Source organism: Bos grunniens, chromosome 6, assembly GCF_055505025.1.
Source record: "Bos grunniens cultivar Pamir isolate PY7600 chromosome 6, Bosgru_T2T1.0, whole genome shotgun sequence".
In the NCBI taxonomy this organism is placed as follows: Eukaryota; Metazoa; Chordata; class Mammalia; order Artiodactyla; family Bovidae; genus Bos; species Bos grunniens.
Genome location: NC_141170.1, coordinates 22,440,985 through 22,456,157, shown reverse-complemented (window position 1 = coordinate 22,456,157; position 15,173 = coordinate 22,440,985). Strand labels below are relative to the sequence as shown.

The 15,173-nt window shown below is 36.6% G+C and overlaps 1 protein-coding gene across 9 annotated transcripts in view; it reads left to right on the top strand.

The window, feature by feature from the left end:
* The window catches only part of CFAP299 (cilia and flagella associated protein 299), a 717,854-nt gene that overhangs the window by 199,904 nt on the left and 502,777 nt on the right, over nucleotides 1-15,173 (top strand). Inside the window, exon 3 of one of the 9 annotated variants that reach the window (XM_086407560.1) lies at nucleotides 11,347-12,416. The exons of the other annotated variants lie outside the window; for them this stretch is intronic. Within the exon in view, the coding sequence (XP_086263686.1) occupies nucleotides 11,347-11,410 (64 nt within the window). The 3' untranslated portion in view covers nucleotides 11,411-12,416. Of the gene's footprint in view, nucleotides 1-11,346; nucleotides 12,417-15,173 lie in introns of those variants that run through there. 9 annotated transcript variants of the gene reach the window in all.

Sequence of the window (15,173 nt, the reverse complement as noted above, 5' to 3'; positions counted from 1 at the left end):
TTTATAGCATGCTGAAATATATTGTTCAATCTTAAATTTATGTGAAAGCATTTTAGAACAGGCTTGAGTAGAGGAGGTGGAATTAAATGTGAGAATTTATTGACAATAGGACTGCATACTGAAGAAACAAATTTAAGCTGTATTTGCTTTTACATGAAGTAGGCCTTACTTGAAATGAAAGCTGAATAAATAACAAAATCCTTGTTATTTTCATGTGTGAATGTGGCTTTTAGTCAAAAATATATTGTTATATACACTCGTAGCAATTTTCCTTTGTCAGACCTTCAATCTTGACCTTTAAGTGTGAATATTAGAACTCTATATTATGATCTTATAAAATTGCCTATTTCTGAAAAAAATAGTAACTAGCAACAGAATTTATCAGGTAATAAATAACTTGAAGAACACTACACATTAGGGATATATCATTATTATTTCTGCACATAGAATTGACTATTACAGATGTTAGTATTAATGAATCAGCAACAAAAAATAACCATACATTTTGAAGGTTGAATATTTGTTTCATTGAGACGAGTAATGATGGCACTATCTAGAAAAAATCATGAATTTATCACAAACTTATTCCCTGATCACCCTTTGTCCTGCTTATAGAAACTACTTAAAAAAAATATTGTTGGAACTTATATCTCATCTCTTTCAAGATTCTGTTGTTTCCTCATTGTTCACAGACTCCTCACCTTCAGAGCAAGCTCCCTGGGGAGTGACCTGTGTAGTTGCATAGCGTCCTACATTTAGAAGGGCCCCTCAGGGGACCTCCCCTGTGGTCCAATGGTGAAGACTCCACACCACCACTGCAGGGGCCCAGGTTCAATCCCTGGTTGGGGAACTAAGATCACACATGCACATGGCCAAATGCGGGGTGGGAAAGAAGAAGGGCTGCTTGCTTAGTTTAAAGCTCTGTAATAATTTTGAACATTCTCCACATTTCATTTTCTACTGGGTCTCATAAATTATGTGGGAATCCTTATCCTGATGCTCCAAACAGAATTTATTCTCCTCTTTGTCTTTATACTTTTTTTGTACCAGTCTGAACTATCATACCAAGTTACACTATAGCTTGATTATCATCTACTTTCTCAGACAGTTGTAGTAGATGCTCGTGGTACCAGCCAGCTTACTCATCTCCTAGATGCTGTGAGTACTAGCCTTCTCCAGAGAATTGTGCTGCAGATGCAGAAGGCCCTCTGCCTTCAGGTGAAACTGCTCTGCCATGCCACTCATGTTACACAGCTCCCCGTGGTCTCCCGTAGGATCAGCTAAAATCTAAAGTAAACTTTAGCTGAGCCCACAGCCTTGCTTTGGTTTATCCTCTAACTTATCCTCCTTCCCTCACTGCTCTTCTCCTCTGAGAATTCCCTTAATGGTACAGAAGTATCCGAATCCCTGTCTCAGGCTCTGCTGCTAGGTCTTCCTGTCTAAGGTACACAAGACAATGATATTTACAGGTGAGGAAAGTAAAGTGACTTGAAGGGAGATGTTCGCAGTTAAATGGAAGTGGTAAAAATGTTGATACTGGTAAATTATTATGTCACATGTGTATACTGTAATTCTCTGAGTAATACTATGAAAACTATGCAAAGAGATAGAGTCAAAAACACTATAAATCAATCAAGTTGGAATCCTAAAATATATTCAGTTAACCCCCAGGAAAGCAGGAAAAGAGAAACAAAAGATGAATTTCAGGAGAAAGAAACAGAAAAAAAAATAATAATAAAATGGAAGTCTTAAGTTCTAGAGCATTAACAGCTCAGTGATACCACTCAAAATACACCAATCAAAACACAAATTGGCAGAATGAATTAAAAAAAATACAACCAGATGTTCTTTGCAAGAGATTCACTTCAAATTCAAGAACATAGTTAGGTTGAAAATAAAGGACTGAAAAAAGTATACATGAAAATACTAATTAAAAAATCAAGAGTAACATATTAATATCTGGCAAATACCAGGGCCAATAAAATTACTAGGAGCAAAGAGCATTGATAAAAGGATGAATTTATGAGAAAGACAAAATGATCCTAAATACTTATACACCAAACAATAAAGGTTCAAAATTTAAGAAGCAAAGCTGAAATGAGAATTAGACAGATCTACAATTATAGTGGGTGTCTTCAACACCATCCCCTTGGTAACAGATAGAACTACTGGATAAAGTCAGCAAGGGTAAGAAAGATCTCAACAATGTACTAAAACCAATATCTAATTGACGTATATAGAACACTCCACTCAACAAATAAAGAACAAGTGCCCATGGGACATTCAGATAAATAGAATAATTCCTGGGTCATAAAACAAACCTCAACAAATTTGAAAGAATTGAATTCACACATAGAGTGTTGTCTGACCATAATGTAATGAAACTAGAAATCAATAACAGAAAGATAACAAAAATATCTCTAAACATGTGGAAATTAAATAATACACTTCTAAATAATACATGGATCAAAGAGAAAGGCTAAAAGGAAAGAGAAAAAAATTTATAGAACTGAATGAAAATGAAAATATTAAAATAAATTGCAGCTGAAGTGTCATGTAGAGGGAAATTTATAATTTATAAATTGTTTATAATTGACAGCTTCCATTGGAAATGTGGTAAGGCCTTAAATAATCTGAGTTCTTATCTCAGAAAGTAGAAAAAGAGAGCCAGATAAACCAAAAACAAAGAAATCCAAAGCAAAAGGAAGGAAATAATAAAGATTATTGTAGAAACAATGACATAGTAAAGTAGGATAACAATAGAGCAAATAAATTGAAACAAAAAATCCATAAAAGTAATAAACGTCTAATAATACAAAAAATAAAAGAAGAATGAAACAGACAATATTAGAAATAGATATTACTCCAAATTCTTCAGCCATTAAAAATTAAGAACTTAATAATCTGAACAACTTTAATATATTGGATGATGTAGAAGAAAGTAGCCAATTTCTTGAAAACCACAAACTATCAAATTTCAACCAAGATAAAGAAAATAATTTCAATAGCCCTTTAACCTAGGAAAGTTGAATTCATAATTAAAAAATTACTGAAAAAATATCACCAGATCCAGATAATTTCAGGAGAGATTTCTAGTAAGCCTTCAAAAAGAATTAACAGTTATTTTAAAGTCTCTTAGAAAATAAATGAGATGGGAATACTTCCCAACTCATTTTAGGAGGCCAGTATTATCCTACAGTAAAGCCAGAAAAAGATAATAATGCAAATAAGACAACATGAAGAAAAGTATCTCAAATAAATTCAGACTCAAAATTTGTCAGCAAAATATGAACAAACTGAATTCAACAATGTACAAAGAGAATTAGTGGAATTTATTCCAGGTATGCAAGGCTTGTTCAGTTTTCAAAATCATCCAGTGTAATTCACCTTGTCAACAACTTAAAGAAGAAAAATCATATGATCATATCAATTGATATAGAGAAAACATTAGAATAAAATTCAACATAGTTAATGATAAAATTCTTAGGTTAGAAATAGGATGCATTTAACAAAGCATGTATGCTGGAAATTTTTTAATATGCTTATGAAAGAAATCAAAGATCTGAATAAATGAAAAGGTACTACTGGGTTCATGGATTGGGAGCTCAGCATAATAAAAGTGTCATTTCCCTCCTACCTGATCTACAAGTAGAATGAAATTCATGTAAACTTTCATCAAGCTTTTTTTTTTTTTTTGGTAGATGTAAAAAAGCATATTCTAAAATTTATATGTAAGGCACAGAAGTAGAATAGCTGAAATAATCTTAACAAAGAATAATAAAGTAAGAGGGATTGATGTATATACACTACTGATACTATGTTTAAAATAGATAACTAATGATATAAAATAGATAACCTACTATATAGCACAGGGAACTCTACTCAATTCTCTGTGGTGACCTAAATGGGAAAAAAATCAATAAGAGAAGGGATATATGTATACGTATGACTCGTTGGAAAAGACTCTGATGCTGGGAGGGATTGGGGGCAGGAGGAGAAGGGGACGACAGAGGATGAGATGGCTGGATGGCATCACTGACTCGATGGACGTGAGTTTGGGTGAACTCCGGGAGTTGGTGATGGACAGGGAGGCCTGGTGTGCTGCGGTTCATGGGGTCACAAAGAGTCGGACACGACTGAGCGACTGATCTGATCTGATGACTGATTCACTTTGCTGTCCAGCAGAAACTAACACAGCATTGTAAAGCACCTATATTCCAATAAAAATTAAAAAGAAATAAAGTTGGAGGAATCACTCTACCTGTACTGTTGACTACATTCTACCCCATAATGATGACTGTGCAGATTCAGCAATAAAGACGGTGTGCTATTGGTAGAGGGATAAACTAGTCAGAATAGACTACAGAACCCAGAAGAAGATACACACAAATATGCTCAACTGATTTTTTATGAAAAATGCAAAAAAGTTCAGTGAAGTAAGGATTGTTGTTCAGTCTCTAAGTCGTGTCCAACTCTTTGCAACCCCATGAACTGCAGCACACCAGGCTTCCCTGTCCTTCACTATCTCTCGGAGTTTGCTCAAATTCATGTCCATTGAGTCAGTGATGCCATTCAGCCATCTTATCCTCTGTCACCCTCTTCTTCTCCTGCCCTCAATCTTTCCCAGAAGCAGGATCTCTTCCAGTAAATTGGCTCTTCACATCAGGCAGCCAAAGTATTGGAGCTTCAGCTTCAGCACTAGTCCTTCCAATGAATATTCAGGGTTGATTTCCTTTAGGATTGACTGGTTTGAGAATTGACTGGTTTGATCTCCTCGCTGTCCAAGGGACTCTCAAGAGTCTTCACCAGCACCACAATTTGAAAGCATCAGTTCTTCGGTTCTCAACCTTCTTTATGGTCCAACTCTCGTATCAGTACATGACTACTAGAAAAACCATACCTTTGACTATATGGACGTTTGTCATCAAAGTAATGTCTTTGCTTTTCAATACACCGTCTAGGTTTGTCATAGCTTTTCTTCCAAGAAGCCAGCATCTTTTAATTTCCTGGCTGCAGTTACTGTCTGCAGTGATTTTGGAGCCTAAGAATATAAAATCTGTCACTGTTTCCACTTTCCCCCCATCTATTTGCCATGAAGTGATAGAACAGCATGCCATGATTTTAGTTTTTTGAATGTTGAGTTTTAAGTCAGCTTAAAGTAAGAATAGCCTTTTCAACAACTGGTGTTGGAATGATTGGATCTCCATAGGTAAAAGAAGAAGGAGGACGAAAAGGAGATGGAGAAGGAGAAACAGGAGAAGCAGAAGGGGAGCATCTCAACTTAAATCTCACACCTTATGTAAAAACTAATTCAAACTGTATCATAGAATTAAATACAAAATATAAAAATATACAACTTTTAGAAAAACAGTTTAGAAAATATTCAGCCCCTAGAGCTATTCAGATGTTCTTAGATGTGATACCAATAGCATGATCTATAAGAAGAAAACTGAATAAATTGGATTTCATCAAAATGTTAAGTTTTGCCATGTGAAAGTCCATGTGAAAAGGATGAAAAAAACTACAGATCAGGGGAAAATATTTGCAGGCTATTTATTCAACAAAAGGCTAAAATGTAGAGTATATAAAGAACTCTGGAAACACAACAGTAAAAAAAAAAAAACAGAAAATGGAAAAAGGACATGAAGAGGCATTTCAGTGAAAAGGAAATACAGATGTCAAATAAGCACATGGAAATATGTTCAACATCAAAGAAGCACAAATTAAAACCTCAACGAGGCATTCCTGCACATCTATCAGAAGGGAAAAAATGAAAAAAAAAAAATAGTAACAATACCAAGTGCTTGAGAGGATGTGGAGAAACTGGATCTGTCACAGGTGGGAATGTAAAATGCTACAGCCTCTTTGGAAAACAAATTGGCAGTTTGTTATAAAACGAAACATGCAATTTCCATATGACCCATTAATTGTCCTCCTAGGCATTTATCCTAGAGAAGTGAAAACTTATGGTCACATAAACTCCTGTAAAATTCATAGCAGCTTTCCTTGGAGTAGCCCTAAATTGAAATAAGCCCCAGTGCTCTTCAGCAGATAAGTGATTAAACAAACTATCATGTGTATATACCATCGAGTACTGCTGCTGCTGCTGCTAAGTCGCTTCAGTCGTGTCCGACTCTGTGCGACCCCATAGACAGCAGCCCACCAGGCTCCCCCGTCCCTGGGATTCTCCAGGCAAGAACACTGGAGTGGGTTGCCATTTTCTTCTCCAATGCGTGAAAGTGAAAAGTGAAAGGGAATTCGCTCAGTCATGTCTGACTCTTAGTGACCCCATGGACTGCAGCCTACCAGGCTCCTCTGTCCATGGGATTTTCCAGGCAAGAGTATTGGAGTGGGGTGCCATTGCCTTCTCCGACCATGGAGTACTACTCAGGAATAAAAACAAAGGACCTGATTCAGATAGCAAATTGGATGAATATCTAGGGAATTATGCCAAGTGAAAAACAGAGCCAGTCGCCAAAGGTTACATACCTTGGTTCCATTTGTACAACATTTTAAAAAATGGAAGTCCAGTTGATGTACAATATTATATGTTACAACTGTATAATGTATGATTCAAAAATCTAAAGGTTATATTTCATTTATAGGTATTTTAAAATATTGGCTATATTCTCTGTGTTGTACAGTGTATCACTGTAGCTTGTTATATACATAATAGTTTGTACCTCTTAATCCCCAGCCCCTATATTGCTGCTCTGCTGTTCAGTCTCCCCACTGGTAACCAATAGCTTATTCTTTCTATCTGTAAATCTGCTCCTTTTTTGCTCTAGTTTGCTTTTTTTTGTTGTTTTCAGTTATAGTGACTATAAAAAAAAAGGAGCAGACTTACAGATAGTTTTTGTTTCTTTTAGACTCTAGTTATAAGTGACATCATACAGATTGTGTTTTTCTCTGTCTGACTTATTTCACTCAGCATGTTCTGTGCTTAGTCGCTCAGTGGTGTCCGACTCTTTGCAACATGGGGTAGACTATGGCCCATTAGACTCCTTTCCATGTGGATTATCCAGGCAAGAATTTTGGAGTGGGTTGCCATGCTCTCCTCCAAGGGATCTTCCAGACCCAGGAATTGAACTGGGGTCTCCTGCATTGCAGGCAGATTCTTTACCAGCTGAGCTACCAGGGAAGCCCTCACTCAGCATAATACGCTCCAAATTATAGAGCAGTTTTTGAATAACAAGATTTTAGAAATGGAGGAAAGATTAGAGGATATCTGAGGTTAGGAACAATGGAAAGTTGAAGGTGGAAGGGAGATGGGTGTGGTTACAGAACTGAGTTCAAGTCCCACTTCACTTATCTGTATATTATCTTGGGCAATCTCTTTGTGCTTCTCCCTAACTGTAGTAAACATACCTACCTACTTCATGAATGAACTAGGGTAGTACATATAAGAAGTTAAAAAAAAAAAAAGTTTTGAACTTCGGACACATAGAAAGCATTCTATTGATGTTGGTAATTATTACTTTTGACATGAAATATGGGAGATGCCCATAGCATTTGAGAATTTATGTCTGAATGCATTATAGCTATAGTCACTGCTATTTTGTAAATGACTTTTCCTGAATTGATAAAATGATTGCATATCTTAATTTGGCTAAAATTTTCTGTGAGGGAATAAAATTTTGGTTTAATTTAATTGTAATACATTGAAGTATTCAGAACTACTTATTCATATTTTTCCACTAAAGTGAATATGAATGATGTTTTCATATCTATTTTTTGTTAGTCAGTAGTTAGTGATAATGAAATTGGTCATTGAACAGCACTTAGGGTGAATTTATTTGCCTTGAATTTATTAAAGACCAGAATCTTCAGACAAACCATATATAGCATTTATAAAGCTACTGACCCCAGGCCCATCACATGACCTAATGATTGACTAAAAGAGAGTCTTTATGTATCTTAATATGTCCAATAACTGTAGTCAAACCAAGCATAAAATAACAGGTCCTCTTCTCTTTCAAGTTGTATTAACTCAGGAATTGCCTTAATGCTAATTTCTTTTAGGATAATAGTAAGGCTCACGACACTGATGCTAAGATTTCCTATGAAAACCTGAGAGACTCATAGAGGCCTGGAAGTGGATTTTTCAAAATTATAAAGTGTTAATGATTGACAGTTTTAATTATTAACATTTATTATATATATACATGCACGCACACACACACACATGCACACACACACACACACACACACACACATATATATATATATTTTCTTTTTGGAGAGCATCCCTCCTGCCCTGCTTCAGTTTTTTCAGGACCTCGGACAATCAAACTGTTCATCTCTAACTTCAAACACTTTTATGTATGTGAAATCAGATTAAAATGAGGGTTAAGTACAATCACAGAAGAGGAGAATAAGGAAAAGGTCAGTTCTGCTTGGCTGTGAAGGCAGGTGCACATTGTACACAGTATATACTAGTACCTTGGGAGTTTTTTAAAATGTAAAATAGAGCACATCTTTTCCCATCAGTCATATCCCTGACTGACTACCTTGATATCTACTGATTTGAAGAATCAGAAAGTGGGAGAAAGTGAGAGAAAGTGATGCAACGTGGTATACTAAGAAGAGTTATGTCTTGCTAGAGAAAATTGTTGTAGTTTAGTTGCTAAGTCATATTAGACTGTTGCAACCCAATGGACTGTAGTCTGCCAGGCTCCTCTGTCCATGGGATTTCCCAGGCAACAATATTGGAGTGGGTTGCCATTTCCTTCTCCAGGGGATCTTCCTGATCCAGGGATTGAACCCAAGTCTCCTGCAGTGGCAGGCAGATTCTTTACCACCAAGCCACCTGGGAAGCCCTGACAAAATTGTATTTAACTTACAGAGCAACGTGCTTATGGAGCATGTGTGGAAAACAGCTCTGAATGGCAGTACTCAGTATAGTGACACATATTTTAGGTCCAGATGAGGATGCAGTCCTCACAGCTTTTAGTGAATAAGTTACATGTTATATGTGTGAGCTGCCCAACAAGATAACTATAGCCATTTAGTAGGGGTTCTATAAGCTAAGAGCCCCAGTTATGCTCAAGAGGTTATGCTGCCTGGGTTCAAATCTCCAGCTGTACCATTTATCAGCTGTGGGTCCTTGTGTAAGTTGCTTAACTTCTTATTGTCTCAATATTCTCATTTGAAAATATGGAAATAATAATAGTTACCTGCTAGAGTTATTATTAGGAGTAAGTATTGCAACTCCATGGAGAAGGCAATGGCACCCCACTCCAGTACTCTTGCCTAGAAAATCCCATGGACGGAGGAGCCTGGTGGGCTGCAGTCCATGGGGTCGCTAGAGTCGGACACGACTAAGTGACTTCCCTTTCACTTTTCACTTTCATGCATTGGAGAAGGAAATGGCAACCCACTCCAGTGTTCTTGCCTGGAGAATCCCAGGGACGGGGAAGCCTGGTGGGCTGCCGTTTATGGGGTCGCACAGAGTCGGACATGACTGAAGTGACTTAGCAGTAGCAATTGCAACTCCATGGACTGTAGCTCACCAGGCCCCTCTGTCTGTGGGATTTCCCAGGCAAGGATACTGGAATGGGGAGCCATTCCCTTCTCTAGGGGATCTTCCCAACCCAGGGATCAAACTCAGGTCTCCTACATTGTAGGCAGATTCTTTTCTGTCTGAGCTACCAGGAAGTCCAAGATTACTATACCGGGTGGGTATTCTCTTCTTTAGGAGATCTTCCTGACTCAAGGATTGAACAGGAGTCTTTACCATCTGAGCTACTAGGAAACCCCTCTTAGAGCAATGCCTAGTACTTAATAACCATTCAATAAATGGTATTTTAAATTTGTTTATTTGGAAATTTACTAATAAATTCTGTACAGAATTCAAGAGAAGAACTTGCCTACTTTTACTTCTACTTTGTAGTGATTCAAGATTCTTCGCCCTTTGGTGCCTGTTTTCTACATCTATTGTTACATTCTTTAAAAATACAAAATTTGAAATATTTTTTACTCCATATAATTTTTAGATATGGTTATGTCGGCTATACCAGGGAGGATTTTTTATTAATAATCATAATGATAAAAATCTAATTTTCTTTATTATGTTTCTTATTAACATATCTTAGAAAACTGAAAGATTGTAAATAGGAACCAGATGCTATGAATCTTTAAAATATAGCTTCAAAGTCATTGCAGATTTTTAAAGCTAAATACAATAAAAAATATTTAGCTCCCCAGAACAACGGCGGAAAGATACATAAGGTAGAAAGCACACAAGTGAGGCCATAATTCTATTCGTATATCACAATTCCACTGTTTAAATTCACTCTGAAAGCCAGCTAGTGAAAAAACAGTGCAAAACTAGTTGGTTTGTAGTTCTTATTTTTACTTAAAAAGTTGCCTGTTTAAATAAAGAACATTCCATGTAATTAAAACTTTTATTAAATTCAATCAAGGAGCATTTGAAGCTATAGTTTATAAAGTACAAATTTGAAAATTCAATTTTGACTTAAATGCTAACAGATTGTAAGTAACTGTACCTTACCCTCAACTGTACCAGTCCCAAAATAAGATATCAGAGGAGTCAAAAGTCCAAACACCAGGGACAGATTGTGTAAGTTAAAATCTGAGCTCTTATCCTTGCTGGGAAGGACAGGGAACCCTGGTGTGCTGCAATCCGTGGGGTCGTAAAGAGTTGGGGATGACTGAGCGACTGAACAACAATCCTTGCTGGAGGCATGACTCTGACTACGGGGTAATTATTTAGCCTCTCTGTGCCTCAGTTTCTTCATCTGTGAAACCAGTTAAAATAGTACCCAGTTCATTGGGTTTCTGCAAGGATTATAGAATGTATATATTCTCTGTGTGTGTGTGTGTATATATATGTATATACATAGTGTAGAGTTGGTCACTCAGTCGTGCTGACACTGCAACCCCACAGACTGTAGCCTGACAGGTTTCTCTGTCCATGGGATTCTCCCGGCAAGACACTGGAGTGGGTTGCCATTCTCTTCTCCAGGGGATCTCCGAACCCAGGGATTGAACCCAGGTCTCCTACATTGCAGGCAGATTCTTTACTGTCTGAACTATAGAGGAGTCCTGTAGCTTTACTGTCTGAGCTACAGGGAAGTACTATATATATGTATATGTATATTTACACACACATGTGACTGTCTATGTAATAGACACACACATTAATAAATATGTTGTGTGTGTGTATAGATGAGTGGGTGTGTATATATGAGTGGGTGTGTGTATATATATATATATATATATATATATATATATATATATATAAAATATGTATTAAAAATTTTCATGTCCCTATATTGGGCTTTCTCCTAAACCATTGCTGTTACTCTTGCTGCCTTTCCCTAGGTATGAAAGAAGAGAAATCAGACTTTTCAAAAACACCTTCACTGGCCTGGCCTGGAAAAAATAATGAAGCTGCTGAAGTTTGTTTTTTTGTCGTGTGCTTTCTCCCTTGAACTTGGGTAAACTCCAGGAGATGGTGAGAGACAGGGAGGCCTAGCGTGCTGCAGTCCATGGGTTTTGCAAAGAGTTGGGCACAACTTTAGCAACTGAACAATGGCCTCTCTTTCTGTACCCTTGTCTCTTTTCCAGTACTCAGTACACTCTTTTTAGCTACTTTTATAAACATAATGCCTTTTAGCTGCCACACTGGTTTTCTGAAGTCCATTTCTCTAGTGCTTTCCTTGCGTCTGCCTTACCACAAAGTGTTAAAATAACTTCTTACCCTCTTGCCCATTCCCACCAGTGAAACTGTTTTTTTTTTAAACCTGGTCAGCACTTGGGACCACACCTATTTGTAAACGCACACTAAGGTGTGACGTGCTGGTAGGCTTACCTGCGGCTTCTTTCCTCTGATAGGAAAAAAAAAAAATCTGTGCCTCTGCGCTGGAGGAGTGAAGTTTGAAATGTGCATTTTGATTTGTGTTAGTGGGTATGAGTAGTTGGAGAGGTGGCTGACACCTTTGGGGTGAAGCTGACTCTAATGAGAAGTAGGTAGCCTTGGTCCTCATATTTACTGAAAATAAATGTCATGGAAAAGTAAAAACAAGACTCTAGAAACATAAGCAGTCTTTATTTAGAGTCACTGTCTTCCATTTACTTACTAAGAGTACTATTTATTTCTGTAACTGCTCCTAAGCTACTACCTAAAATTTTCTTGTGTATTTTCATAACTTTTTGAGAAGGGGATACATAAGAACACAGATGTGGGTCTTGTTTACTTGTTATATTTCCTACAGTAGATGCTAAATAAATGCATGGTGAATATAAGATATAGAAATGGACATATTTCTGGCTTCCTTTTGGCTTATTTGCTTCAACAGACTTTTTGTTTTTAAATAAAATTTGAATTTTTGTGAAGTCTAAATAAAAATTGATAATGAATAGAGAAATCTAAAAAACCTGTTCAAGCACAACTTCTGCATTTTTAACTCTGTTTTATTATTTTTTATTTTTTTAAATATAATTTTATTTAATTGGAGGTTAATTACTTTACAATATTGTATTGGTTTTGCCATACATCAACATGAATCCGCCACAGGTGTACATGTGTTCACCATCCTGAAACCCCCTCCCTCCTCCCTCCCTGTACCATCCATCTGGGTCGTCACAGTGCACCAGACCCAAGCAACCAATATCATGCATTGGACTTGGACTGGCGATTCATTTCATATATGATATTATACATGTTTCAATGCCATTCTCCCAAATCATCCCCTCCTCCCTCTCCCACAGAGTCCAAAAGACTGTTCTATACATCTGTGTCTCTTTTGCTGTCTCACATACAGGGTTATCGTTACCATCTTTCTAAATTCCATAGATATGCATTAGTATACTGTATTGGTGTTTTTCTTTCTGGCTTACTTCACTCTGTATAATAGGCTCCAGTTTCATCCACCTCATTAGAACTGATTCAAATGTATTCTTTTTAATGGCTGAGTAATACTCCATTGTGTATATGTACCACAGCTTTCTTATCCATTCATCTGCTGATGGGCATCTAGGTTGCTTCCACGTCCTGGCTATTATAAACAGTGCTGTGATGAACATTGGGGTACACGTGTCTCTTTCTATTCTGGTTTCCTTGGTGTGTATGCCCAGCAGTGGGATTGCTGGGTCATAAGGCAGTTCTATTTCCAGTTTTTTAAGGAATCTCCACACTGTTCTCCATAGTGGCTGTACTAGTTTGCATTCCCACCAAAGGTGTAAGAGGGTTCCCTTTTCTCCACACCCTCTCCAGCATTTATTGCTTATAGACTTTTGGGTCTCAGCCATTCTGACTGGCGTGTAATGGTACCTCATAGTGGTTTTGATTTGCATTTCTCTGATAATGAGTGATGTTGAGCATCTTTTCATGTGTTTGTTAGCCATCTGTATGTCTTCTTTGGAGAAATGTCTATTTAGTCCTTTAGCCCATTTTTTGATTGGGTTGTTTATTTTTCTGGAATTGAGCTACAGGAGTTGTTTGTATATTTTTGAGATTAGTTGTTTGTCAGTTGCTTCATTTGCTATTATTTTCTCCCATTCTGAAGGCTGTCTTTTCACCTTGCTTATAGTTTCCTTTGTTGTGCAGAAGCTTTTAAGTTTAATTAGGTCCCATTTGTTTATTTTTGCTTTTATTTCCAGTATTCTGGGAGGTGGTTCATAGAGGATCCTGCTGTGATTTATGTCAGAGAGTGTTTTGCCTATGTTCTCCTCTAGGAGTTTTATAGTTTCTGATCTTACGAAAATACACATATGTACCAATGGCATCTACATTATTCCTAGGGCTAAGAGCCTGAAGGGAATGCACAAAAGATGCTGACACAGCTGCAAGTGAAACCAAAGCCATAGCAATACAAATGGGTTTTAGCCAGTTTTTATCTCGGAGTGTTTCATTGACCTTCTCTGGGATAGTCAGGCCTGGGTATTTCCGCAGCTCTTTTGAAGAGTACTCAGCAAATAAACTCACAACAAAAGCCATTTTAAGGGGGAAGTAGTTGGGCAATAATATTTAAATCACTCGACAAATAAGTGATTTCAAGCAGTTGTAATGTAACCTTCTGATAATCACCTTTAATCCATTTTCAATTCTCAACTAATATGTTAACTAACTCCTCATTATTCAGCTGCAGAGAAATTACATTGGAGCCTTTGTGCAAACATAATCTCTGGATATCAAGACCAGGAAAGTTTAGATGTATTGGATGATTAAGTGGTATTAATATTGAGAAAAACAATGGTTTTTACTTGCCTCTATAGGATTAATTTCAATTACCTCTAGTCCCACATTTGACCTTTTTAGAATTCACTTTTTCTGTATGTACATAAATGATTGATGATAATGATTAAAATAAATTATATAATAGCATGTTTTTAAAGTAATTCAGTTGAACGCATAATAGTAGCTCAAGAATATTTCCAATTGTAAACTAAGTTGGGTTCAAATTTTTTAACTTTGCTGCATTTTCATTTAAATAAAAATGTGTAGAAGAACTGTACATTCACTCTTTGGTCCCCTGATAATAAGACCACTTTCACTTTTGACTTTGTCTGGATAATCTCAGGTTGTATCAGTTGTCCCAGCATAATAATTCATGACACTGTCTTCTATTCTCAAAAATGTTGTGCTTTCACTAATAAAGCATGCTACCTAGTACAGAGAATTTGTTTGTGATGTACTTTTATAGTCTAAAAAATTCTGGAACTTATCAGATTGTGAGTCACATATAATGGTAGCTAGTCATAGCAAGCATCAATTCCTCTGCTTTGTCATACTTAGCATTGCTTCTTTATGAGACATTCTTCCAAATATTTTGCCATGTTCTTTAAAATAAAAAAGTATTGCTCCTTTCTAGTATGTTTTATTCAGAATGTTCACAAATACAAGCTCATTTTTCCCCCTAACATAGTAACATGTTAAGATTTTCATTTCTACAGTACTTAGTAGTTTGTGTTATTTTTCAGAAGAGGAAAGATCTTTTGAAAACCACACCTTCATTAGTCAATTTCATCCTTGGGTAAACTCTTGGCTTCTGGAAATGTCACTCTGAATGTAGTATAATGTTTACTATGCAGTAGGCACCTAATAGATATTTGTTAAATGAGTAAATGAGTAGCAATGATAGTTTTCTAAATTTTAAAAATATTACTTTGTTTTAGTAAATGGCATTATTTTTCAAGTCATCCAAGCT